The 27,915-nt window shown below is 44.1% G+C and overlaps 2 protein-coding genes across 6 annotated transcripts in view; both read left to right on the top strand.

Moving 5' to 3' along the window:
* The window catches only part of TEC (tec protein tyrosine kinase), a 131,207-nt gene extending 111,787 nt beyond the window's left edge, over positions 1–19,420 (top strand). For 4 of the 5 annotated variants that reach the window (XM_013978657.2, XM_003128960.5, XM_013978655.2 and 1 more), the window contains 9 exons: positions 2,805–2,884; positions 4,259–4,392; positions 9,831–9,905; positions 10,635–10,806; positions 10,932–11,148; positions 13,969–14,033; positions 16,729–16,847; positions 16,944–17,101; positions 18,750–19,044. In XM_013978657.2, coding sequence (XP_013834111.1) covers positions 2,805–2,884; positions 4,259–4,392; positions 9,831–9,905; positions 10,635–10,806; positions 10,932–11,148; positions 13,969–14,033; positions 16,729–16,847; positions 16,944–17,101; positions 18,750–18,833 — 1,104 coding nt within the window. In that variant the 3' untranslated portion in view covers positions 18,834–19,044. Of the gene's footprint in view, positions 1–2,804; positions 2,885–4,258; positions 4,393–9,830; positions 9,906–10,634; positions 10,807–10,931; positions 11,149–13,968; positions 14,034–16,728; positions 16,848–16,943; positions 17,102–18,749 lie in introns of all 5 variants that reach the window. The other variant, XM_021101172.1, reaches the window with a different exon arrangement.
* The window catches only part of TXK (TXK tyrosine kinase), a 70,655-nt gene continuing 65,336 nt past the window's right edge, over positions 22,597–27,915 (top strand). The window contains exon 1 of the mRNA XM_013978653.2: positions 22,597–23,636. Coding sequence (XP_013834107.1) covers positions 23,549–23,636 — 88 coding nt within the window. The 5' untranslated portion in view covers positions 22,597–23,548. The remainder of the gene's footprint in view (positions 23,637–27,915) is intronic.

Raw genomic sequence — 27,915 nt, 5'->3', positions numbered from 1 at the left:
TAAACAATGGGAGTTTATTGTGTCATGGCTCTGGAGGTTAGAAGCCTGAAATCCAGATGCCAGCAGGCTTGGCTCCTTTGGGGGCTGTTAGAGAGGGGTCTGTTTCAGGCTTCTCTCCCTTTGTCCCTGTGTTTTTCCCTCTGTGCATGTCTGGCTCCATGTCCAAATCCCCCCCCCTTTTTTGGCCACCCCCACTGCATATGGAAATTCCCAGGTTAGGGATTGACCCTGAGCCACAGCATTGAGAAGATCAGATCCTTCACTCCATTGAGCCACCAGGGAACTCCCAAATTTCCCTTTTCTGTGGAGTCCAGTCATATTGGGTTAGGGCCAACCCTAGTAACCCCATTTTCACTTGATTCCTTCTGAAAATCTCCATAGAAGCTCTGTCACCTTCTGGGATACTTGAGGTTAAGACTCCAGTGTATCTATTTTGAGGGGAAAACAAATCCATAACCATAGGTAATAGCTATACACGGGTAACATTTTCTCTACTCTCTTCACTGATTTATCATTTGCTACCTTGATGTTAGTACTTATATGTGCTTTTTCCTTTTGCTTGGAGTTGATAGTTGTTAAATAGTTTATGTCAATGTTATGTGCCATCTTTTATACATGATGTTTTAACAAAATATTTAGTTGCCTTTAGAAATGTGCTCAAATTCTTACACTTTAGAAGGAAATGAAGTAAAAAAGGATGAATTCGAGTGTAGAGGGAACCCAGGGGACTGGATAAGAGACCCACCCGAGTCGAGCTGTGACTTTTCTAGCCTGCTTCTCACGCCTGTAAAACAGGGAGTTTGGATTAGAATATGATCTCTACAGTTCTCTGCATTTAGGATCTAGTTAATCTTTTTCTTTCTTTCTTTCTTTCTTTTTAGGGCCACGCCTGCGGCATATGCAAGTTCCCAGGCTAGGGGTTGAATTGGAGCTGCAGCTGCTGGCCACACCAGATCTGAGCCACGTCTGCAACCTACACTACAGCTCATGGCAACGCTGAATCCTTAACCCACTGGGTGAGGCCAGGGATCGAACCTGTGTTCTCATGGATGCTAGTCAGGTTCATTTCTGCTGAACAACAACGGGAATTCCCAGGATCTAGTAATTCTATTTGGTCTTAGTTCCCAGTCTGTGACACCGGTACTTTCTCATTTAATCTCCTGCTTGTTAGCCCCAGTCGAGTTCTATTTAGTTGGGCACTTATTTCTGTAATTTATGTTAAGAGAGCAATACGAGGTGACTTTGCTTGACTCAAATCCTCGACTCCCCAGGATTCTTACGTGCCTCCCTGGTGACCCCTCAGTGAGAGGTGGTAGCTAGAAGGCCTGGGGTCCAAGTCTTGGCTCTGCTGCTTACTAGCTATTTGGCCTGGGGTATGTTTCCAACCATTCTCTGTCCCATTTCCTTACCTGTAAGCAGGTAAGGGGATACTGAAGGTACCTGCTTTGCAGGACTGTTTTGGGCACTGAGTAAATCCACATGTTAGAACATATTCAGGCAGAATAAGTTTTCCATCAATATGTGTTTTACTGACTGATCAACGGTTATGATCATTGTCGCTAATTGTTCTGATCAGATTTATTTGTGAGGCTTTCATGCCATTGTCTTCCCTAGGAATAGGAAGAAAATTTATTTTATTTTCATCTGTTAAACACCCTTTTAAGAGTTCCCTGGTAGCCTAGCAGTTAAAGGATACAGCATTGTCACTGCTGTGGCTCAGGTTTGATCCCTGGCCCAGGAACTTTTGCATGCTGTGGGAACAGCCAAAACACACACACACACACACACACACACTTGCATTTTAAAGCATTTTCAGGGCTAGATGTTGACTGTGGGGTTATTGGTGGAGACGTGTTTGAGGTTCTGTTTCTCGATCTTTGGCTTCCAGCCTGCTAGGGATTTATCTTTTGGTCATTCAGTGATGTTGCAGTGTGCTTTTCTCTGCTTAAGTGTCTTTGGCCTCCATATCTTCTCTTGTAAAGAGTGATATTTAACATCAATTTCCAGGGGAATTAAGGATTTTTTAAAATGTTCTTTATAAAGAGCACTGAACTTACCAGAAAAATACTGTGTGGATAGAAGATGATATTAATTCAGAGCTTATAGCAAACATGAAAAATGTATGAAATGAAACTCAGTTCTTAAGAAATACATTTTTTTTTTTAGTAACTGTTTCCCCCCATGGCCGGGACATAAGGAATTACAAAATCTTGTCTGTTAGTTCTTTTTTTTTTTCCCAGTCCTTTTAGGGCTGAACCCATGGCATGTGGAGGTTCCTAGGCTAGGGGTCAAATTGGAGCTGTAGCCACTGGCCGACACCACAGCCACAGCAACTTGGGATCTGAGCCTCATTTGTGATCTACACCACAGCTCACGGCAACACTGGATCCTTAACCCACTGAGCAAGGTCAGGGATTGAACCTGTGTCCTCATGGATACTAGTCAGATTCGTTAACCACCGAGCCACGAAGGGAATTCCTTGTCTGTTAGTTCTGACAGGGCCCTGAGAGATATTTTGTTGAAATGTCTCATACTAGTGTGTGTGAAGATTTTGATTGTGGGGAATTTCAAGTGTGCATTCTTGAACTAGTCCCTTGGCCCAGTAATGAGGAGTGTAAGGTCACGTGAATGGGAGAAAGTCATGGGTATGGCTTACCTGTTGGTAAGTTGTGATTTTTCCAAAGCAGATTTTCTAGGCAAAGGCTCATAATCACAAAATCATAAGATTGGGTTTTGGGATCTTCACTATGGGCATTGATATCTGTTATTGAATTGAAAAAAAATTTCCTTAACTTGAATTTTAGGATAAAGAAGGTGGTTTTATGGTAAGGGATTCCAGTCAACCAGGCATGTATACGGTCTCTCTTTATACAAAGTTTGGAGGGTAAGTAATCTCTGTCTCTCTTATTCTCTTTTTATTTTAAGAAATTCAGAGCTTTGTACGAAGTTCTTATATAGCTTGTATAGATTCCTAAATTTTAAAAGATAAACTGTGATTTGGCGTTAAAAAATCTGTACTTGATTTCTAAAGTCTATACTCTTGTTATATTAATATCTAGTAATTTTCCTCATAGTTTTCCATATATATGGAAATATATATTTATATGTATTTTAATATGTATGTTATAATAGAATATAATATTATAATATAATTTATGTATTATAGGATGTGATGGAATATAGTATTATATTATGTATATAAAATATAAATATATATTTATATTTGTTGAGAAAATATATATATATATGTATATATATATATATGTATTTGTTGAGAATGGCTACAGAGCCTTAAGCAACATTCAGGAGATAATTACTCTGCACTGTGCTAAACACCAAGGATATCATAATGAGCCGAGGAGACACTGACCCAGCCCTGCAGTAGGTTAGCGGGGCTTCTTTCAGACAAGCAAACAGGCAGTGATGATGTATGTAGGTGCTCTCTGGGGAGGAGTGTGTGTGTGCATGCGCACGTGCGTGTGTGTGTGTGTGTGTGTGTGTGTGTGTGTGTGTGTGTGTGAATGAGGATGGGAGATACATATCCCAGACACATCTGAGTTAGGCGTTAATGCTGCCTAGTGACATCCGCTCTGAGACCCGACGGGTGAGGCAGGCAGAAGTTGGAGGAAGGGGAAAGAGGGTTTCTGACACAGGAAATCACCTGGACCCAGAAGTAAGGGAGCATTTGGTGAACTGGTGAAAGTGTATCGTGGCTGGCTTGTAGAATGTGAGGGGCAGGGTCGGGGTGGGGAGGAGAGAGAAGCTGCCGAGATGAAAGTGGAGGGCAGGTCACATCGAAGTCAAAGAGTCTGAGCTTTATCTTAACAGCAGCAAGAGTTTGCTTCAAAGGGTTTTTAGCAAGAGATGACTTGAGATGAACTGTGTTCTAGAAAGATGTCTAAAATAGAATTTGCACATGTTTTTTGAGTCTTGTTTCTTCACTTTTCGAGGTCCTCTAGACATTTGCATGTTTACATCAACAGCAGGGACCAAAAGAAGTCATCAGTTAATAGTTATTTTGAGACTTTTAACTGTTGGTAAATGAAGTTGGTAAATGTTCTCTTTCACAGTCGCCTGCGGGGGCCCAAGTATGTTATCAGTGACAATTTAATAACTTCCATCTGTTAATTTGAAAGGCGAAGCTAAGAAGAACGTGGGGAAAAAGAAAATATGTGCAGAGAATAGAGGGGACCATATGTGGAAAACACTTTAAGAGCGAAGTTACGTTGTTTCTAACACATTTTGATTTTTGTTACAGAGAAGGTTCATCAGGTTTCAGGCATTACCACATAAAAGAAACAATGACATCCCCAAAGAAGTATTATCTGGCAGAAAAACATGCGTTTCCTTCAATTCCTGAGATTATCGAATATCATAAGCACAATGCAGCAGGTAAGTAAGCTGTTACAACCTGTTTCAAATAGAAAGTAGTGATTAAAATGATTAGCATTGTGATAAATTCTTCCTCGAGCAGGTTAGTATTGTAGTTAATTGTAGAATGTGATTTAAAATTATTGCCTATTAAGGAAATAGTATAGACAAAGAAAAATCAGAAATGATAACTTGAAAGAAGCTCTGTCTTGACCTTAAGACATGAGTTATTCTTACTGTATATGGCAAATGTTCACGTTTCTGTGGTTTATATCCTTGGTACTGACAAAGATTGTGAACCGTCTCCTTGATCCATCTGTGTACTTTCCTGTAAAATCCGGTTTTCGCTAGAACCCTGCTGAGTCAGTTTAACCAGGACCCCTTACAGGACATCTGACATCTGAACACCCTCAGCATCTGATCAGGTTCCTCATCTTGCACCATCCAGGTGATGTCTGGTCACTCTGGTTTGTCTTCAGCAAGAACCTTGTCAGATTGGTTTAGCCAGAACCCCCACCCCCACCCCCGATCCCTGTGTGATTTTTCCCTTTAGTAATGTTCCATCCTCTCATCCCCACCCTTCTCCTTGGCTGTAAATTCCAACTTGCTTGTGCTGTATTTGGAGTTGAGCCCATCTCTTTACCCTACGCTAACATCCTATTGCAGTGGTCCCAATACGTACCACAGTGGTCCTGAATAAAGTCTGCTGAACCATCTTTATTTATTTAAAAAAATTTTATTACGGTTGATTTACTGTGTTCTGTCAATTTCTGCTGTATAGCAAAGTGACCAGTCATGCATATATATACATAGTTTTTCTTCTATTATCTTCTATCATGTTCTGTCACAAGTGATTGGATGTAGTTCCCTATGCTATACAGCAGGACCTCATTGGTTATCCATTGTCAATGTAATAGTTTGCAGCTACTAACCCTGAACTCCCAGTCCATTCCACTCCTTCTCCTTCCTCCTTGGTGACCACTAATCTGTTCTCCATGTCTGTGTGTCTGTTTCTGTTCTCTAGATAGGTTCATCTGTGCCACAGTTTAGATTCCACATAGAAATGATATCATACCGTATTTGTCTTTCTCCTTCTGACTTACTTCACTTAGTATGATAATCTCCAGTTACATTCATGTTGCTGCAAATGGCATTATTTTGTTCTTTTTATAGCTGAGTAGTATTCCATTGTGTGTGTATGTGTGTGTGTGTGTGTATTACACCACATCTTTTTAATCTATTCATCTGTCGATGGACATCTATGTTGTTTCCATGTCTTGGCTATCCTGAAAGTGCTACAGTGAACATAGGGGTGCATGTATCTTTTTGAATGAAAGTTTTGTCAGGATATATGCCCAAGAGTGGGATTGCTAGATCATACGATAGTTCTGTATTAGTTTTTTGAGGTACCTCCATACTGTTTTCCATAGTGGTTGCACCAACTTACATTCCCACATTCCCACAAACAGTGTAGGAGGGTTCCCTTTTCTCTGCACCCTCTCCAGCATTTGTTATTTATAGACTTATTAATGATGACCATTCTCACTGGTGTGAGGTGGTACCTCATAGTAGTTTTGATTTGCATTTCTCTAATAATCAGTGATGTTGAGCATTTTTTCATGTGCCTGTTGGCCATCCATATGCCTTCTTTGGAGAAATGTCTGTTTAGGTTTCTGCCCATTTCTTAATTGGGTTGTTTGTTTGTTTGCTGTTTAAGTTCTATGCATTGTTTGTAGTTTTGGAGATTAAGTCATTGTCAGTTGCAACTATTTTCTCCCACTCTGTAGGTTGTCTTTTTGTTTTTTTGAGGTTTTGTTTGCTATGCAAAAGCTTGTAAGTTAGATTAGGTCTCATTTTGTTTGTTTTATTTTTATTTCTGTTGTCTTGGGAGACTAACCTAAAAAACATTTGTGTGGTTGATATCGGAGAATGTTTTGCCTATTGAACCATCTTTGGAAGTGTTGTTATTGAGTTATCCTGTGGCGCAGTGGGTTAAGCATCCCACGTTGTTCCTGCAGCAGCTTAGGTCACTGCTGTGGCACAGGTTCAGTCCTTGGCCTGGGAACTTCCACATGCCATAGGCATAGTTAAAAAAAAAAAAAAGTGTCATTGAAAAATCCAACCCATATCTTTGTCAGACTTGTCACAGATGCTGCCAGACGAGCAGCTTAGGTTTAAGCCTATGTTATAGGCTTCCAAAGACTAGAGTAATAGTGTCCCAGACAAGTTGTCTATCTTTCCAAACCTCCACTACACTTACCACCAGAGTGGGAGTAAACCAAACACCAAAACCAAAACCAGAAACCACGTTTATGCCAATTGAGGCTCCACAGGGTGAAACAGAAAGATTTCTAGCCTTTGACTTCAAAGATGTAACTCAGCAGGGGTTGGCCAAGTGTCCAACCCAATTTATGGAAAATTAACTTTTGAAATTTTATCGAATGCTTTTGCTGAATCTGTTGCTGTTTGTGACTCTTCACTTTTCTCAGATAATAAGAAGAACAGTTGTTGAGATATAATTTACACACCATAAAGTTCACCCATTTGATGTGTGCAACTCAGTGGTCTGTAAATTAGTATAGTTACAGAGTTGTGCCAACCATCACCATAATCTAAGATAATTTTCACCATCTCTTCAAAGAAATCTTGAACGTATAGAGAGCAATCACCCACTAACCCACTAGGGCAGTCCAGCCTTAGGCAACCACTAATCTCCTTTCTGTCTCTACAGATTTACCTCTCCTGGATGTTTCATGTAAATGGAGTCATACAATATGTGGTCTTTTGTGACTAGTTTCTTTGAGCATAATATTTTTTTACATTCCTCTATGTTGTAGCCTGTATAAGTACTCCTTCCTTTTTACTGATGAATAATAACCCATTGTGTGGATTTCGTTTATCCATTTTGTGTCATTCATCAGTTGATGGACATTTGGGCTGCTTCCACATTGTGGCTATTATGAGTAAAGCTGCTGTGAACATTTGTGTACAAGCTTTTGCATGGAAACAAGTTTTGTTTCTCTTGGGTACTTAACCTCAGAGTGGTTTTGCTGGATCATATAGGAGCTCTGTGTTTAACCTTTGAGGAACTAGTATCATCAATTTATCCCCCAAAGAACCTTTTCTTATCTCTTATTCTGTTCTTTTTTAGTGTTCACATTCCCCTAAATCTTTTTGTTGTTGTTGTTCTTGTGTGCGTTCTTCACCATTACCTCAGTTCATTCATTTAAGAAACATGTATTAAGTGCCTACTGCATGCCAGGAACTGCATCAGGCTCAAGGAGACTGTGGTGACCTCTGTGGTTATTGATCGCTCTCTCCCAGATTTTACCATCTGGTGGGAGAGACAGAGGAGTACATAACATTAAATTACTATGAGATATAGGAGTTTCTGCTATGGTGCAGTGGGTTAAGAATCCAACTATAGCTGTCACCGTGGAGGTGCGGGTTTGATTCCTAGCCCTGGGCCATAGGTTAAAGGATCCCGCATTGCCATAGCTGTGACCTAGGTCACAGCTGTGGCTCAGATTCAGTCCCTGGCCCAGAAACTTCCATATGTTGTGGGTGTGGCCATTAAAAAAATTACTATGTGATATGCTGTAGGAGAGGAAATATACCGTGCTATGGGTGTTTATAGGAGAGATACCTGGGATTTCATATTTAGTGCTGTAAGCAACTTAAGTTAAAGGATTTAATATATCTCACTGATTTCCAGTAGATGGTATTGCCAGTAAATATCCTAGAGCTCAGTTTTTATGCTAAGATTACAAATACTGAGTCACGTCAGGTGAATCACTTTAATTTTAGTAGACTACTATAATTCCACCTTATAATTCAAATCATGGAGTTCCTTGTGGCGCAGAGGAAATGAATCCAGGTAGGAACCATGAGGTTTCAGGTTCCTTCCCTGGCCTCGCTCAGTGGGTTAAGAATCCGGCATTGCCGTGAGCTGTGGCGTGGGTCACAGATACGGCTCAGATTTGGTGTTGCTGTGGCTGTGGCGAAGGCCAGCAGCTATAGCTCCGATTGGACCCCTAGTCTGAGAATCTCCATATGCCATGGGTGCAGTCCTCAAACAGACAAAAACAAAACGAAACAGAACAAATCTCATGCTGGAAAAGAATAGGATATAGTAATTAATAATAATTGTTGGAAACCTTTGAACATCCTTTAAAGAGTTTGCAAAGACAATATGCTAGCATGGTACCTGAGAAACACTGTATTTCCTTTGTGTGTGTGCTAGACACAGAACTTTACCCAATATTATGTGATAATCTGTAAGGGAAAAGAATCTGAAAAAGAATGGAATTGTGTATATGTATACCTGCCTCACTTTGTTGTACAGCAGAAATAATCAACATTGTATAAATAGTTATACACTTTTTTAAAAAAAATAGTGTTAGTGAATAAAAGCATATGTCTATAAAAGCTATATAAAATATGGAATTGTCAACTCAGAGAGTAGTGAAACTGAGTTCCCCACTGCAAAGGCTTTAGTCTTTCAGGCCTCCCTCGAGTCCCACAGAGCAGGCTCAGGCAGTGAGCAATTAGAGTCGCAGGACCCCTAATTCCTCCTGAAGGGACATAGATACCAGTTGGATGCCTGTCTTTGAGTTGCTCTGCAGAAACTAAGACCCCATCCAGGTGGAGGTTGGTGACCATGTGCTGACCACAAGCATGTAGACCCCAGGTGTTTGGAACCAAAAAGCTGATGATTAAGATCCCTGAAATATCACTATTAACTCCCACCAGCCAATCAAAAGATGGTCCACAGGCTGATCACTCATCCTATGATCCTCTCCCTTAACACTGTTTTATTATTATTATTATTATTATTATTATTATTATTGTCCTTTTAGGGCCACGCCCACAGCATATTAAGTTCCCAGGCTTGGGGTCAAATCGGAGCCATAGCTCCCGGCCTACACCACAGCCACAGGAATGCGGGATCCGAGCTGAGTCTGCAACCTACATCACAGCTTGTGGCACTGCCGGATCCTTAACCCACTGAGAGGGGCCAGGGATCGAACCAGCATCTTCATGGATACTAGTCGGGTTCATTACTACTAAGCCATGACAGGAACTCCAACACTGTCTCTAAAACCCCTTTTGGAAAGCCATGGGGGAGTTCGAGTCTTTTGAATACAAGCCACCCATTCTCCTTGCTTGGTCCAGCAGTAAACCTTTCTCTGCTCCAAACTCTGGCATTTTGGTTTGTTTGGGCTCACCATGCCTTAAGCACATGGACTTGGGTTTGACAACGCTGGGATCATCTTCCTTGCTGCCCTCCTCTCTTTTTGTTTTTCGCTGGCATGCAGCACCGAGCTGTGTGTGCCCACTGAGCACGAGCACTAAGTGAATAAATGAACGTATTTGACAAGTGAGTTTCTAGTTTAGCACTTTACCATGCAGAATGATTTAAGCATGAATTCAACTGCAATACCCTCTTTGGTTTCTAGGACTTGTCACAAGGCTGCGGTACCCAGTGAGTGCAAAGGAGAAGAATGCACCAACCACTGCAGGATTCAGCTACGGTAACTCCTTTTGTTGTTGCCTGGTTAATTTTCCTTGAAAGGAGCCCATGATCACAAGACCAGTTTAGCGGGGTAGAATTCCAGTGGGTGGAACTGTTTTCTTTTATAAATTTACAGTGTGAGTTGTCATATGATTATACTTACAGCTGTAGTAACCCTAAGTTTTCCATATTCATCGTTGTTCATTATTTGGCAGAAAACTGTCAGTGAAAAATGAACATTGCCTTGTTACTTCTAAAATGAATCAAAGCCTTTCCTGGTTCTCACCGGCTCAGTTGGTACCTCACTTGAGATAAAGATGGAGGTAATAGGGCAGGCACCCGACTTGATTGTCTTTGTGCTACAGCCTTTAAACAGGTTAAACTCTTTCCAACTTGATGGAATTGAAACAGAAAAAAAACCTAAGAGGGAAGATTGGTAAAGGAGGAAGTTTTTTTTGTTGTTTTTTTAAGTACCTTTATTGTTCAAGCTCCGTTATCATTAGCCTGTTACATAGCATCTTCTTGCCTTCTTCAGTTCCCTTCGTTTTTTTTTTTTTGCCGGCTGAGAAAGGGTGGAAAGCCACCTTGTATAGTTTACACCCAGGTTGCAAGTCTGCTCTGTGGTTACCAGTATTTGTATTATCTTGGAACTTTGAGATTGACCCGAGTTGGAGTGTCTTTGTTTCCCACCGGACCAGTGCCCTGTTCTCCTGATTACATGCTATCACTTCCCTCCTCTGTCTCACAGAAAAATGGGAGATTAACCCTTCAGAGCTGACCTTTATGAGGGAGCTGGGGAGTGGACTGTTTGGAGTGGTGAGGCTGGGCAAGTGGCGAGCTCAGTACAAAGTAGCCATCAAAGCTATTAGGGAAGGCGCCATGTGTGAGGAAGACTTTATAGAAGAAGCTAAAGTGATGATGTAAGTTTCTGCATTTTTTTTTTCAGTTCCCCTTTTTGTATTAAACACTGGCCCCTCAACCTGCTCATACCCCGGGCAGTTTCTTTCCCTGCAGTAACTGTGTGTCTGCATGACTTCCCTCCCAGGAAACTGACACACCCGAAGCTGGTACAACTTTATGGTGTATGCACCCAGCAGCGACCCATTTACATCGTGACCGAGTTCATGGAAAGGGGCTGCCTTCTGAATTTCCTCCGACAGAGACAAGGCCATTTTAGTAGAGATGTGTTGCTGAGCATGTGTCAAGATGTGTGTGAGGGGATGGAGTACCTGGAGAGAAACAGCTTCATCCACAGGGACCTGGTAATCGCACGCCACCTGCATTCCCATTCACTAGCCCGATTCCTTTGTAATCCGGGTCATCAGCAAATGAGCCATGATGTGTTCATACCCAGTTTTTGTTCTCAACAACATTTCACCATTATTTATTTATTTATTCTTGTCTTTCTAGAGCCACACCCGTGGCACATGGAGGTTCCCAGGCTAAGGGTCACGTGGAGCTACAGCTGCCGACTTACACCAGAGCCAAAGCAATGCCAGATCCGAGCCGTGTCTGCGACCTACACCACAGCTCACAGCATCGCTGGATCCTTAACCCACTGAGCAAGGCCAGGGATCGAACCTGCAACCTCATGGTTCCTAATCGGATTCGTTTCCACTGAGCCATGACGGGAACTCCACCATTATTTTTAAACGTGGCAAATTTAACTTGTCCCTTGGAGTTCCTGCTGTGGCTCAGCAGGTTAAGAACCTGACTAGTATCCATGAGGATGTGGGTTCAATCCCTGGCCTCACTCAGTGGAATAAAGATCTGGCATTGCTGCAAGTTGTGGTGTAGGTCATAGATGCACCTTGGAGCTGGCATTGCTGTATCTGTGGCATAGGCAGGTAGCTGCAGCTCTGATTTGACCCCTAGCCTGGGAACTTCCATATGCTGCAGGTATGGCCCTAAAAAGACAAAAAGGCAAAAAGAAAAAAAAAATTATTTAAAAAATAAATTTATTTAGAAAAAAAATTAACTTGCCCCAGAATTTTAACAGAACGATCTTTATTGAATCTAATGCCTATAATATATAATTACATAGGCACCCACATCAATAATGCATACTTATATAGGTAATAGTTACACCGGTAAGTCACCATACACGAATATTTGACCTTTATCAGAATGCCATGAGATAGCGAGTCATAACAGATTTTCTGACCACCATAGCCTTAATAGAGAAGAAAATTGCATCAGAAAGTAAAATGACTTGCATGTGGTGTCAAATGGGGAAGTGATTCATCCTTTGACCCAACCTCTTTTCCATTTCACACGCTATAAGCAGACACTATAAGGGAAATCCTCTGTTTCCTATTCTTTAAGTCTCAAATCACTGGGAAGAGATGGAGGCTCATGTTAACTCTGGAAAATACCAGAAAAAGCAATCCTCTATTACCTGTTTTAAATTATTGTCATGGAGGCACTTCTTAATTTTTCCTCTCTCTTAACTCTGTCTCCCTTTCTCCTCCATTCTTTTTTTCTTCTCTGAGCTTCCCAAATGTGTCTGTTTTCAGTACGTTCCTAGACCATCAGTCCTGTGTAAGGATACCACGGACTATCATTAATTATAATTATCATGCCATGCCTTAGATCCTTAGAACTTGTGCTGTAACTGAAAGTTTGTACCCTTTGACCACATCTCTCCATTGCCTATCCCCCAGCCCCTGGCAACCACCAGTATACCAGTATACTCGCTCTTTCTATAACTTCTATGTTTTTTCTCCTTAGAGTCCATATATAAGTGATACCATACAGTATTTGTCTTTCTCTGTCTGGCTTATTTCACTTAGCATAATGTTCATCCATGCTGTTGCAACTGATAGGATTTTTTTTTTTTTTTTTTTTGGTCTTTTTGCCCTTTCTAGGGCAGCTCCTGCGGCATATGGAGGTTCCCAGGCTTGGAGTCTAATCGGAGCTGTAGCTTCCGGTCTACGCCAGAGCCACAGCAACGCAGGATCCGAGCCGCATCTGCAACCCACACCACAGCTCATGGCAACATCGGATCCTTAACCCATTGAGCAAGGCCAGGGATCGAACCCGCAACCTCATGGTTCCTAGTCGGATTCGTTAATCCATGGGAACTCCAGGATTTTCTTTTTATTATGTTGAGTAATAATCTATGGTTTATATACACCACATGGGCTTTATTCGTTCACGCATCGATGGACACTTACGTTGTTTCTATATCTTGACTGTTGTGAATAATGCTGCTATGAATATGGAAGTGCAGATATTTTTTAAGATACTGATTTTGTTTCCTTCCCAAATATATACTCAGAAGTGGGACGGCCGGATCATATGATAGTTCTGTTTTTAATTTCTTGGGGAACCTCCAAACTCTTTCCCAGAGTAGCTATACTAATTTACATTTCCACCAACAGTATACAAGAGTTCCTTTTTCTCTACCTTTGCTTTCTTGACGACGTTTGTCGTTTGTCGTCTTGTGTTTTTTTGTTGGTAGCCATTCTAACAGGTGTGAGGTTTTGTGGCTCATTGTGGTTTTGATTTGCATTTCCCTGATGATTAGTGATGTTGAGCCCCTCTTCAAGTATCTGTTGGCTATTTGTATGTCTTCCTTGATACAATGTGTATTCAGATCCTCTGCTCATTTTTCAGTCGGCTTATTTGCTTTTGTGCTGTTGAGTTGAAGGAATTCCTTATATATTTTAGATATTAACCCTTTTTCAGGTGTCTGGCTTACAAGCATTTTTTTCCCATTCTATAGTTTGCTTTTTCATTTTGTTTCCTTTGAAAAGACTTTTTTTGGCTGGCATGGCCCTAGTTACTTATTTTTGCCTTTGTTGCCTGTGCTTTGGTGTTTGTCACCTGTGCCTTTGTTGCCTCCTTTGCTTTACCTGTCTTTTTACCCATTCCTTCTTTATTTATTTATGTATTTTTACCCATTCTTTAAAGTAAATGTTGATGATAGTCCCATGGCGGGGGGGGGGGGGATTTTATAAAGCGACGTCTCTGCAAATGGTGACTGGATTACACTAAATTTAATATAAACATAACTTAGGCTTTTCTACTTTTATCATGGAACTTTGTAACTAATATACCATTTTAATGTTGTTTTCCAGGCTGCCAGAAATTGTCTAGTAAATGAAGCAGGAATTGTGAAAGTATCTGATTTTGGAATGGCCAGGTAAGGCTAAGTAAATGTGAATATTTTCTATAAATTTTGGATTAAATTAATATAAAACTGTAACCTTTCCCTTCAGGGTAAAGAAAGCCTGACTATTGCTTGGCAGTCTAGCTGTGTCAGCTTCTTCCTCTGAAGCTTCTTTAAGAGCTGTTTTGAGTCATCTTTTATTCTATTAACAAAGCAGTAGTAGTACCCATCATATTTGTATAGGTGAACTAATTATTTCTGCTTCTTAGTGGTTTTGATATAAAGTTAGGACATAAAATTAGATCATCTATATTTTGAAAGGTTTCTTTGCTGGATTTGCCTTTTTCCTGTTAGCTTTGGCTTTTTCTCAGGTAAACTCTTGAGCAATTATGACTACTTAATGCTTTATTATGTGACTTCAGTTGATGTGTGCATTCGCTCATAGAATTGATAAGCATGGAAATAATCTGCACTGATGAAACAGAAAGGAAATCGTGTTAGCCATTCAGAAAGAAAATAAATTAAAAAAAAAAAACCAGAAAGAAAATAAATATATGAAAATAACAATATACATTGTCTTGTTATAAATCATTCTTTCCACTAGGTGGCAGTATAGCCTGTTAAATACACTGCTCCCTTTTCTCCCTGGTGGGGATTAAATTTCTAGACTTTTTTTGATAGAAATGTGTTTGGGGTAAAGGTTTTGGAATACACAAATCTGTCATGTTCTTATTCTCTTAATTTTTATAATTTTAATAGGGTGTTAGAAAAGACCTTTAAAAAGTATTTCGTGGAGTTCCCATCATGGTGCAGCAGAATGAATCTGAGCAGGAACCATGAGGTTGCGGGTTCAGTCCCTGGCCTTGCTCAGTGGGTTAAGGATCCGGCATTGCCGTGAGCTGTGGTGTAGGTTGCAGATGCAGCTCAGATCCCACGTTGCTGTGGCTCTGGTGTAGGCCGGGGGCTGTAGCTCTGATTCGACCCCCAGCCTGGGAACCTCCAGATGCCATGGGTGTGGCCCTAAAAAGCAAAAAAAAAAAAAAAAAAAGGTATTTCATTTGTCCTTTTTTTCTCTCCTTCCTCTGTCCGTTCATTCATCTGTACATCCATCCATAAAAAAATAGGTGCCTGCTATGTGCATAGCATTAGAGATTAAACCCTAACAGAGGATAAGGCATTGGAGACCCTGCCCACATGCAGCTTAAATTCAGCAGAAGAGTGAAACATAAGCCCTGAGAACTGCTAAGAGGGGCAATCCCGGAGTGAGGGGATGGAACAGGGGTCAGTAAACACAGTCCCTGGGCCACATCTGATTCACCACCTCTGTACTGACTGTGAGCCAAACGGGGTGCTCACCTTTTTTAATTTGGGAAAAAACTTTTTAAAATGCCATGTGGGAGTTCCTGTCATGGCTCAGTGGTAATGAACCTGACTAGTATCCATGAGGACCTGGGTTTGATCCCTGGCCTCGCTCAGCAGGTTAAGGATCTGGCATTGCTGTGAGCTGTGGTGTAGGTTGCAGATGCAACTTGGATCCGTCATTGCTGTGGCTGTGGTGTAGACTGGCAGCTACAGGTCTGATTCAACCCCTAGCCTGGGAACATCCATATGCCCATATGCCATAGGTGCAGCCCTAAAAAAGACCAAAAAAAAAAAAAAAAAAAAAGATCTTTAAAAAAAAAAGAAAAGCCATTTGTCAAAAATGGGACCAGAACTGCTGGCCCTCAGGGCAGCAAAGACCCAGTGCCCTTGTTTGCTGTCTATGAAGATGTTTTGTGTCTCACCGGCAGGCCTCCAATTTCACATTTGACTTTCACAGGCTGGGTTTTTAAAAAAACCTGTGCTTTTGCGTCGGCCCTTCTAAAGTATTCACTATAGGCTCATTTCAGACGGACAGACGCCCATGGTGGCATTGCCACCACCTTTGTCTAGGCAGCAAAGGAAGTTCGTGTACTTACTTGAATATTTTCTCATGGAGCTTTTGGAAAATGACTTTATAGGTTCCTATAATACGTAAACATATTCCTCTCGTAAATACATACTGAACACATTACATAAAGGGCTGAGGAACCCATATTTACCCCCGCAGTTAAGGATCCTCCTTCAGGGTAACCAGCGTTACCAGTTGGTGTGTGTCCTTCCAGAAGGACATAAATATGCTCCCAGAGGAAAATGATGTGGTGTTGTTTTGAGTGTGTGTGTGGTGGTGGGGGGGACGGCATGGTGTGTATACATATATAGTCTCCACCGTCTGCATACGTCATTTTGCACTTGGCTCTTTTTATTTGCTGTCGTTTCAAGTCGTGCTCTGTGGACACATGGGGGGTGAAATAAAGCACGTGGGTTCCAAACACTTTGCACCACTTCCTTTAGAGCAGCTTTGCTTTTTAGATGTTTTTCATGTGGGGCCTTTGGGTAAGATTTTGTCAAAAGAATAAAATTGGTTACCAGAAATAAAAAAAAGTTTGCAAAACCCTTTTATTGTATCCTGCCTCCACTGCCTGCTCAAAGAAAAACAGAAAAGTGAAAGTGCAGCTCGAACGTTCCCACGCATCCATCTCAAGCCCTTGGGGGAGGTGGCACCAACCAGGCGTGGCCACGGAGGCAAACATCTCGCCTCAGCTGGCTGCCTGTTGGCCTTGAGTCAACGGTGTCTTTGATCCTAAGGGGGGGAAAAATGAAAGGAACATACGCAAAATACAGATCGTAACTCAGTGTCTCACGCCAGGTATGTTCTGGATGATCAGTACACGAGTTCTTCCGGTGCTAAATTTCCTGTGAAGTGGTGTCCACCCGAGGTGTTTAATTACAGCCGTTTCAGCAGCAAATCAGATGTCTGGTCATTTGGTAAGACTCCGACTCCCCTCTCCCTCAGCTCTGCTCTGAAGAGGAGGGGGGGTGCATCCTTTGGCAACCCGTATTTCTCCCCTGCCACCCTTCCAGGTGTTTTAATGTGGGAAGTATTCACTGAAGGCAGGATGCCCTTTGAGAAAAACACCAACTATGAAGTGGTAACCATGGTTACTCGCGGCCACCGACTCCACCAGCCGAAGCTGGCGTCCAAATACGTATATGAAGTGATGCTGAGATGTTGGCAGGAGGTAAAACATCTTCTGTGTGCTTTCTTCCTGAGGCTCTCAAGTACTCAGAGGCCTGGACAGGGGAGATTACAAACGTATAGTCTTTTTCTTTCTTTCTCTTTCTTTTTTTTTGGCTTTTTAGAGCCACACTCACAGCATATGGACGTTCCCAGGCTAGGGGTTGAATCGGAGCTCCAGCTGCCAGCCTACACCACAGCCACGGCAACCCCAGATCCCTGACCCACTGAGCGAGGTCAGGGATCGAACCACCATCCTCATGGATACTAGTCGGATTTGTTTCCACTGCACCACAACGGGAACTCTCAAAAGCGTGTAGTCTTTATAGCCTAGAGGATGGGTGCATGTTGTATGTGATTTCAGATTCTAAGTAGGAAACCACTCTTCTCAGCTCAGTCTGAATAATGGGAAGAAGATGCAAAGAAGTAGAAAACACTGATAATTAAGCTAGTAAATTCCCAAGTGGGGATCCTGCCGCAGTTGCCTGCACTGGGGACTCAGCGAAGAAGCACAGAGAAGCAGCTCTTTGTTCAGTGGGCCTCGTGTTGTGAAAGTATTTTTCTTTCACCAGAGAGGGGTTCTTTTTCCGAACCTCACCTTCCTCAGATCTCGTTATTCACCGTCTTTGGGAGTCTTCCTTCTCCACGTGTTGAAATGTCCCCTCGTAGAAGAGATCAGACACCAAAATGACTTTTGACAGAAAATAATAACATTAGCTCACAGGTACTAGGCGCTAGGCTCTGTGCTAAGTGCTTTCCGTTTAGTTCTCGAAATAACCCTTTGAAGTGTGGAAACTTTTACTGTGACCACTCTGTGGATGAGAAAACCCAGGTGATGATGGCCCAAGGCCACTTAGCTACAGAGAAGCAGAGTCCCGTCCGACTCCAGAGCCCATGCTCCCGGCCACTGGCTACGGTGCCTGCTCAAGAGCATTGACTGGGATGGGCAGAGGCCTCATGGCCAAGGAGTGGTGCCCTAGGGGGAGAGAGGACAGTGTGAGCCAAGGTAAGGTGGTGGGAATTCCCTTTGTGGCTCAAGGGTTAAGTGTCCAACATAGTGTCTGCGAGGATGCGGGTTCGATCCCTTAACTCAGTGGGTTAAGGATCCAGAGTTGCCGAAACTGCGACATAGGTCACAGATGTGGCTTGGATCCAGCATTGCAGCAGCTGTGGTGTAGACCTCAGCTGCAGCTCTGATTTGAGAACTTCCATGTGCTGCAGGTACAGTCTTAAAGAGAAAAAAAAAAAAAGATAAGCTGCTGGTAATGACCTTGGGGTGTGTACCCACAGGTGGAAATTGTTCTGATTGAGCATAGCACCCATGTGGGGGTTTTCATGGGCAGTAAAACTGGGTAATGAGGAAATGGGGAGTAACAGGTGCTAGAGGGCCCTGCAGAGAAGCAGGACTTGATTCTGCAGGGAATGAGAGTTTCCCTTAGGTTCTTGGGATGCAGAAACTACGTGGCAGGGAGGCTGGCGTCGCAGCAGCCGAGGCAGGGTGCATGAAATGTGTTTGGAGATGCCTGCGTGTCCCAGTCCCAAAGCAGGGAGTCCCTTGCTCCAGTGTGCCCTGCCCTCAGAGTTGAACAGCGAGGAATGATCTTCGGGATGGATTCTGGAACCCACAGCTTCTCTCTGATTTTGACTTCTAGAAACCAGAGGGAAGGCCTTCCTTTGAAGACCTGCTGCGCACCATAGATGAGCTAGTCGAATGCGAAGAAACTCTTGGAAGATAAGTGCTGCTGCAACCGGCAGCTTCCCGATTCCAAAGCACAAGCAAGAAATGGCACTTTGCGGCAAACCCTTAATTTATTTAGTGCTTGGACCTGCAGATTGTTTTACTTATAATGTAGAAACACCTGAAGCCTTTGATTCTAGACCAGCCTGAGCTCTGTGACTGGATCTTCTGGATTATGGAAATGCTGCCTTAGACGTGGTGGATAAAGACACCCACTTCTATTCATTCTGAAAGTACTGGAGTGCCTACTGCATGCTGGCACTGTGCCCAGGCCCCAGGGTCTGCTCATTTTAGGGGTGGGCTCATGCATGTTGGTGCCGGTGGAAGGCCAGGGTAGTTGAGGGGGGATAGCAGAGCCACATTTCAGCCACCTCTCTCTTCCCTGTGACTTCTACAGAAATCTGGGCTGGGGCATTGTCTAGTGGGTGGGTTCTGGATGACTCAGGAACCCACCTCAGATAAGTACCCAACTTTTTTTGAAACCTCTCTTTCAAGACTGCCATTAGTATTACATGAAAACATATTTGTATGCTGTGTATATTGTAAATATATATAATATATAAAGTTATATATATTTATATGAAACATGAGTTGTCTTTTTTTGTTGTTTTTTTAGGGCCGAACCCATGGCATATGGAAGTTCCCAGGCTAGGGGTCAAATTGGAGCTGCAGCTGAGGACTACACCATAGCCACAGCAACTTGGAATCTGATCCCCATTTGTGACCTACACCACTGCTCACGGCAACGCTGGATCCGTAACCCACTGAGAGAGGCCAGGGATTGAACATGCATCCTCATGGGTACTAGTCGGGTTCTTAACCTGCTGAGGCACAGTGGAAATTCCAGAAGCATGAGCTGTCTTTTAACTGAAATGCTTAATTCTGTAATATATGAGCCAGCCTTCTCAGAACTAGAGGTTGTACCTTATAGCTTTCAACTCCTTTTCCCCTGAGGATCAAATTTTTCCTACTGAAGAGAAAAATGTCTGGACCCTTCAGTGGCTACTGCTCTCTCCTCAGTTAGCAGACATGTTTGTGGCTGCCTATCCAGCTTAAGCCCCCAACAGGGCCTATGTTTGGGCCAAGTGATTCTGCCCGAGGTATCCACAACTAATTGGAATTGGATGGAAAGTTGAACTAGGGGCAGTCCATCAGTTTTACATCTTAAGAATCTGTCCCAGGAGTTCCTGTTGTGGCTCAGCGGTAACAAATCCAACTAGTATCCGTGAGGACGTGGGTGCGATCCCTGGCCTTGCTCAGTGGGTTAAGGATCTGGTGTTGCCATGAGCCATGGTGTAGGTTGCAGACATGGCTCTGTTTCTGCGCTGCTGTGGCTATGGTAGAGGCCAGCAGCTACAGCTCCTATTCGACCCCTAGCCTGGGAACTTCTGTATGCTGGGGGTGCAGACCTAAAAAGCCCCCCCGTCCCAAAATCTGTCCCTGGACACAGATGCATAAGTGGAGGTGTGTGGGGCTCTGGAGCAGAAGGATCAGCTGATATTCAACACAAGGGCTACTCCCACTGCAAGAGGGACCCAGGAGCAAGCCAAGTTCTGGCCTCGTCCAGGAAGCAACCAGGAAAAATGGAGAGCGTGGCAGATTGAGTCAACTCCCAGATGGTGTTGGACTTGGGTTCCTGCCTCAGAGAGATTGTCTATGGTAGCTTCATAGTAGATCCCGCAATCGAGTTTACTAGAGTGGGTTTTGACCCTTGTGCTTTCTGACCGAGATGCCATCTGCGGTAGAGCTTTCATTTACTCATGAGCTCAGACGAAGACACACAATCTCCATCAGGAAAGCAAGGCCTCGTATTGGGCCACACGGTATTGTTGGTTTTGTGGGTGTAGAAAGCCCAGGAAGACATGGGACTTTTCCCTAAAAGTTCATTTGCTCTGGAGGCCATGAACCCCCCTCCCCGGCCACGCTGTGGGGTGTTGTGTGAACACCATAAGTAGTTCTTAGGTGAAAAAGCTACTTAATGACCAGTAGCAGGTTGTTTTGGTCAACAGCATCCTACCGAGCATCCCCCAGGAACAGCTAAGGTGGCTAAACCACAGTGCGCCAAGGAAACAGCCCACAGGGGGGCAAAGCTGGGTTCAGGAATTTAACCCCCTGGCTCCCCAGCAAGGAACAAGCCAGAACATGGGTGCCTGGCCTCAGGGTAGCACAAATACTATTCCCTGGCTGCCTATTTCCTCCAAGACTCCCTGCAGGCCTTAGTACATCAAAAAGGCAGCTCTGTGGGCTGTGTTTGAAGCACTGAGAGTCTTATCCATTTATGTGGGACCCAAAGAAAGCTGGGTACAGCAGGACTTGATCCCACAGGATTTATTACAGCTCTTGCTTTCCAAGAATGAACTGAGGCCTCCACACTGGATTTCCTTTTTTTTATGTGACATACTCAAGGCCACTTCCTGTACCATCTTCAAGCCTCATTAACAAGGGAGGGGTTCCTCTGTTACACACCAGGTTGTTGGGACGCAGACAGCATGTCCTCTAGGGTGACGTTCCCTTTTCCTTTTTTTTTTTCCGTCTTTTTTTTTTTTTTTTTTGCCCTTTTTAAGGCCGCACCCATGGCATATGGAGGTTCCCAGGCTAGGGGTCCAATCGGAGCTGTAGCCACCAGCCTACACCAGAGCCACAGCAACGCCAGATCTGAGCCACATTTGTGATGCACACCACAGCTCACGGCAACACCAGATCCTTAACCCACTGAGCAAGGCCAGGCATCGAATCCGCAACCTCATGGTTCCTAGTCGGATTCGTTTCTGCTGCGCCACGACAGGAACTCGGTCCTTTTCCTTAGTTTACACTGAGGATTTAGAGGTGAGGGCAGGCAACGTCAAGGTGAATGACCATCTACCTCTTTTGTTGATTGCATTGGCCTGAATACTGGAGCAGTGCTACCAGAGCCATTTCCTTCAATCAATGCTTAAATGGCCAAAAAAAAAAAAAAAAAAAAAAAAAAAAAAAGTATACATGCTGCATTTATAGAAAATCAAAACCTTTTGAGGAACACAAGCTGTGGCTGGCTCTTTCGAGCAGGACCTTCACATGACTGTGGAAAATCATCTTTCCATTCTGGTCAGTTCATCCCCTGAAGGCTGTCTTCTGTCCTTCCCTGTCCCCCCTTGCAGTAGAAAAAAAAAAAAAAATGTATCCTAAGTCTTGTCACAGTCTGTCACCTTCCTCCTCGTCTTCCTGTTGAAGTGTACCCCCATCACAAAAACATGCCCACCTTCTCACTGAATTGCTGCTCATTCAAGGAGCTGGCCCTGTGCGAGCTGTGTCCTGCTGTCATTGTCCTACTTTTCTCCTTCCCTCCCTCCATCACCTTGACGCCTCCCGCTCCTCCAACCATCCTTCCCTTCCAACCTTGGGACCCTGTTTAAAGTGCTGGAGGCTTTGAAGAGAGAGGAGAAAGCATAGCCCTTGACCTAACAGTTACCTTTAATTTTTTTTTTTTTTTTTTTTTTTTGCTTCTTAGGGCTGCACCTACAGCACATGGAAGTTCCCAGGCTAGGGGTTGAATTGGAGCTGCAGCTGCTGGCCTATGCCTCAGCTCATGGCAACGCCAGATCCCACCCGAATCTGCAAATTACACCACAGCTGGCAGCAATGCCGGATCCTTAACCCACTGAACGAGGCCAGGGATGGAACCCACATCCTCATGGGATACGAGTCGGGTTCATCACTGCTGAGCCACAACAGGAACTCCTACCTATACTTTTTTTTTTTTTTTTTGGACACCCCCCATAGCCTGTGGGAGTTCTAGGCCAAGGATCGTACTCGCACCACAGCAGCAACGTGAGCCACAGCAGTGACAAAGTTGGATTGTTAACCGCTAGACCACCAGGCAAGTCCAGTTATATATACTTTTGATGGGAAAACAAGATCAGATGTTTCCTGGCAATGTTTGGAAACATTTTCTTCAAACATCTTCAAATATTTCACTGGGACCTGAAAAAAAGTGTTTGTATAAAACCATTGCTATGGCAAAAGGAGAAGTAAAAATAGTATCCACCCAGAGTGCTTAAAAGAGATCTTAATCAATAAGGCAGGAAGTAGGAAGGGCACTGTGAATCTGCTGTGTCTTCAGTACAGCTGTTGCCTTTAGTTTTCGTTACTTTCTGGTTATTTTTCAGTGGGATGAAGTGAAACTCCTATGTGTATTTTTATTGTTGATAATGTTTTGTATTTCTCGGCCACGCCCCTGTCACCTGGGGATGGATTGGTCCTCCCTCCTCCCCGCCCTCCCCAGCAAACTTTTCTCCTATGATGCCTAAAGTGTTACTGCTGGGTGGGGGGACAGGAGGGTGGGAAGACAGAGCATTCTAGACTTGCCGATTCCAAACCTAGCATCGACTTCTGTCTCTGCCGCTAACTGCGTCTCTTAACCTATCTGTGCCTCCGTTTCCTTCTCGGTCCAGAGAGAGCACTTTGAATTCATGCTCTTTTTTTTAAGGTCCCTTTTGACCAAAATCTGGTGATTTCTTGAAAACGGTGTTGCTGGAGTCACCCACACAGTTGGGAATGAGGAGCCTGCTAGCTGCTGCCTTCAGAGATCTGGATGGAGATTACTGCGTTTACCTCTTAAATAGGCCATCGGGCTGCCATTCACACACTTCTCTGAGGTTTTCAGAACAGGAAAATAGGTGGGGTTAACTTGGCCCATGAGAAACATCTTGGGCGAGCTATGATTTCAGTTAAAAGATGTGTTTTTGTGACGGGAGCGCCGCCGAAGACCTGAGGGCTGTTCTGTCTGCTCCCCGCGCAAGTGCAGCCATGATTCTCTCCACCTGTAAGTAAGGCGGCCCCGTGCTTGATCTTCTGGGCTTCTTCTGGGCACAGCGCTGACTCTTGAATGCCAGAAATGATGAAACTTGGAAGATCATTTCCCCAGATGTTGCGACAGGGTTTTGATTGTTATTGAAAGAACCATACATAGTGGGGATGTCCTTTTAGAAAAGGGTCAGCATTAAGAACGCACGATACAATGAGATATAGTGCCCTTAAATCTACTTGTATATAGAAATGCGATCTATCGGAAAAGATTTGTATTTAGAATATTTCATATAAAGAACTGAGGGCGGAAGTCTTGGAGACCAAGTTCTCGTTGGGAATGTGCTGCGACCTTAGTGGGTCACCTTTGGTGACTTCTTTTATAGCAGGTCCCCACCTGCACAATGGGGACTCTTTTGGCCAACCCAGCAGCAAGATCTTATAGAGAAACAATGCGTTAAACATGACAGGTCCTTCATGAGCTTAATTTTGGAGCTGCTTTGGAAGACTCTTCAGTCACCTGTACAATTTTTAGAAATGCTTATCAGTGTACCTCTGTGATTCAGAGAGCTTTATCGTGCAAATAAGTTAAAATTGGGAAGAAAAAGACTGATTCTAATTCTGAATGACTCGCTGGGACCAAGCTTCATCAAAGCTCAGTCATGTCAGACTAAAGCCATCAAGGCCAGCTGAGAAAAGTTTTTGCAGTTCTGATTTTTAAGTGGCGTTAGGGAAAATTTATTGCAATTTTTAAATGTCATCTGTTTAAGCCTCACCACCTCATCAGACCCAATTTTTATTTATTGCAAAAAATAAAGCAGGCTCTTCCACTTGTACTTGCCTGAATTAGAGCTTACACTCTGGATCCACACATGAATAAAGATAGGGCTGCCTGTAAACAGAAATATAAGGCAAACCGAGCAGAAAGAGCTAAGACACAGCAAGCCCTGTCCGCCCATACTCCAACAGCAGGACTTAATAAGAACAAAGATGAGCAGTGACTTAATAATAAGAACCTTTCCATGAAAAGCCAACTCCTGAGGTCAGAGCTAGAGAAAAGGCTGTAAATGATGACAGGAAGGATTCAGCTATATATAAAATAAGTAAAGGTGAGGATTGAGACAAGGATTAGATTGCCCAAAGAACTGAATAAGAGACCACCTCTTAGTGGGGAGATTTTGAGCATCATTCTCTCTGGCCCGGAAGGGTGGGGGCTTAATGAACTCTCACTGTCCCTTCCAGCTTCTGATAATTTGACTCAGTGCTAAGTATCACTCGTTTGCTTTCTGCCATAAATTGCACTTAGATGTGGCTCCGTTTCCTTCTGGGTGAAACAGTGAGTGTTTACTGTTGACAAGAGAAAGCCAGGAGGTGCCCCACGGTGCATTAATGCAAAAACATTTATAGGTGTTTGCCCAGCTAGAGTCATTTGGGAAATACCTTGGTTGTTGTAAGGGCTGTCATAGAAGTCTGGCCTCGCAGGCTGTGGCAAGGCAGGAGGAGATCACTGTGGCATGTGAGATGTTGATGGTACTGACTGGTGGGCAGAGCCTGTGGGAGGTGCCAGGGGACTGCTCCAGGGAAGGTCAGGTTGTGAAACACAACTGGTCATCTCTCCCAACTTACAGCTGCTCTGAGAACAGACCCCACCTGGGAGAATCATTTAGGGGATGGGGCCCAGGGAGAAGTGCTGGGGGGCTCGAAAAGCTGACCACCTCCCTCCCCTCCTGATTTCTCCATCGTTTCTTCCCAATGAATGAAGTAGAAGGACAAATAATAATTAACTGGCTTGTAAGTCTTAGTGTGCCCGAAGCGTGGCTAGGATACTGTTAAAATGCAGTTTTTTGGACTCATCTCCATCACTGGGTCTGGAAGGTAAGCTAAGAATGCACAGCCTAAAAGTTGAGAGCTAAGTTTTATTTGGGGCAAAATTTGGACTTAGGAAGTTCTCGTCGTGGCTCAGTGGTTAAGAAACCCAACTAGTGTCCATGAGGACTTGAGTTTGATCCCTGGCTTCGCTCAGTGGGTTAAGGATCTGGCATTGCCATGAGCTGTGGTGTATGTCACAGACACGGCTGGGACCCTGCATTGCTGTGAGCTGTGAGGTAGGTCACAGACCCGGCTCAGATCCCCTGTGGCTGTGGCTGTGGCTGTGGCGTAGACCGGCAGCTGTAGCTCCGATTCAACCTCTAGCCTGGGAACCTCCATATGCCTTGGGTATAGCCTTAAAAAAAAAAAAGATAAAATTAGGGTTTAGGGCTGGGAGACAGCATCTCAGATTACCCTGAGAAAACCACTCCGAGGAGGAGGAAGAGGAGGAGGAGGAGATGGGGGAGGTGAGTGAGTTGTTAGGATTTCTAGGAGTTTTGCAACAAAGGGCAGGTACTGGGAACAAAAGAGTTCCTGCTGCAAACAGAAAGCCAGCTTCCTGAATTAAGGAATTCAGCACCTTTCTATGGGAAGATGCAAAGCTCTGGCTCACTGAAGTCATTCCTTTGACATGCACTTCAGTCCTCAGGGCCCGTCTCTTGCGTTTTCACAGCCTGAGTTTGCTCAGGGCTCAGTGCTCGGAGTGGCTGCAGTCTGATAGCTGCTAGATGACAAGTATTCTTATTTCTTTCCCCGAGTTCTCTCAGGACTCGCGGGCTCGCCCTTGGAGATGGCTACGTTCTCAGATGATCTAAGATCCTTTGTTTTGTTGATTTTACTACAGCCTGGCGGTGGTATATCAGACCACTCCGCAATACCCCCTCAAAGAGGAAAGGAGGAAATATCAGGATGTGTGTGATAAAGGTGAAGGGGGAGGTATGTAGAGCCGTGCACACGTTTTTCAAAAGTTTGCTGCTGGACTCATGAAGGTTCCTACTACGCACAAGGAGCAGCCATCACCGTGAATAATTGTAGTGTTTTTCTAGATATGAAGAGATGTAAGACTTGGGCTCATAAAATCTTCTCCTGCAAATATCTAACTATCTGAAGACCTGTTTTTCCAGTTTCCCAAGCGCACAGAGTACCTCACTCCTGGTCTCCACCCTGAGCTCCTCTACTCAGGGGGACCTACAGGGGTCAGCAGCTGTAGTGGCTCATGAATCCATGTAGCGGCAGACGGCAGGTGCCAAACTCCAGTCTACAGATCCCTTGACCACACTGCCTTCTCGGGCCTCTGCTTTCAAAGCCTCCTCTTCTTCCTTATTGTGTTTGAGTTCCACACCAACCTCTTCTGTTTGTTTGTTTTAGGGCCACACCCGAGGCATATGGAGGTTCCCAGGCTAGGGGTCAAATCGGAGCTGTAGCCGCTGGCCTATGCCTCAGCTGAAGCAACATCAGATCTGAGCCGCATCTGTGACCTACACCACAGTTTTTTCACGGCAACGCCAGATCCTCAACCCACTGAGTGAGGCCAGGGATCGAGCCTGTGTCCTCATGGATGCTAGTCAGATTCGTTTCCGCTGAGCCACAATGGGAACTCCTTCTGTTACTTCTTTTACAATGAAGATGAAGATAAGGAGGTGGCTGAGCCACCTTTCTCAAAGGTGGCCCTGGTATTGTCCCCCTCCTGCTGTTCACAGCCCTACACAACCCTCTCCTTGAGTATGAACGGAACATGGTAAAGGGATGCATGGAGTGTGACCTGGAGATTAGGGGACCACAGTCCATGGCTTCTGTCTCAGTGCTCCCAGGCCCCCTGCCTTGGGTAACCTGCGGCCTTGCCACGAGCATTCCTTCTCAGGCAGCCTGCGGAGGAGCCCATCACAAGGAAATCTCAGCAGCGAGGCCAGTGCCCATGAACTTGGAAGTGGACTCTCCCGGTCAGGCTGACTCAGCTGGACTATAATTTCATGAGTTTCACAAACCTCTCAGCTGGATTCAGAGGCGCCTGACTGAGCTGGGCTTGGACTCCAGACCCACAGAAACTGTGAGATCGTAAATATTTTCTGCCTCTAGGTTTGGAGCAAATTTGTTTCCCACTCTAGGTACCTGATTCCACGGCAAAACCAGGTGAGCCACGGGCCAAAAACAGACGTGGCCACGTTTCCCACTGCTTTGCCTCAGGCTGGAGTTGGTCCTCTTTCTCCAAAGTAGGTTCAGTGTTACTATGGACACTAAGGTGTGTGTCTTTCCTTTTGTTTCTAAATCACTTCATTTTGATCCTGCAACTGCCGAAAACCTGGAGCAGTCATGCTAACTGCCATTACGTCTAGAACTGCACCGCCCCGCCTCTCTGTTTGACCTGCAGAAGTCTTTTTTGCATAACGAAGCCCGCCAGCCCACATCTGTCACCTTCTTGTCCTCAGGGG

The sequence above is a fragment of the Sus scrofa genome, chromosome 8 (assembly GCF_000003025.6).
Source record: "Sus scrofa isolate TJ Tabasco breed Duroc chromosome 8, Sscrofa11.1, whole genome shotgun sequence".
Taxonomy (NCBI): Eukaryota; Metazoa; Chordata; class Mammalia; order Artiodactyla; family Suidae; genus Sus; species Sus scrofa.
Note: the sequence above shows the minus strand (reverse complement) of the source record. Positions and strands in the feature narration are given on the sequence as shown.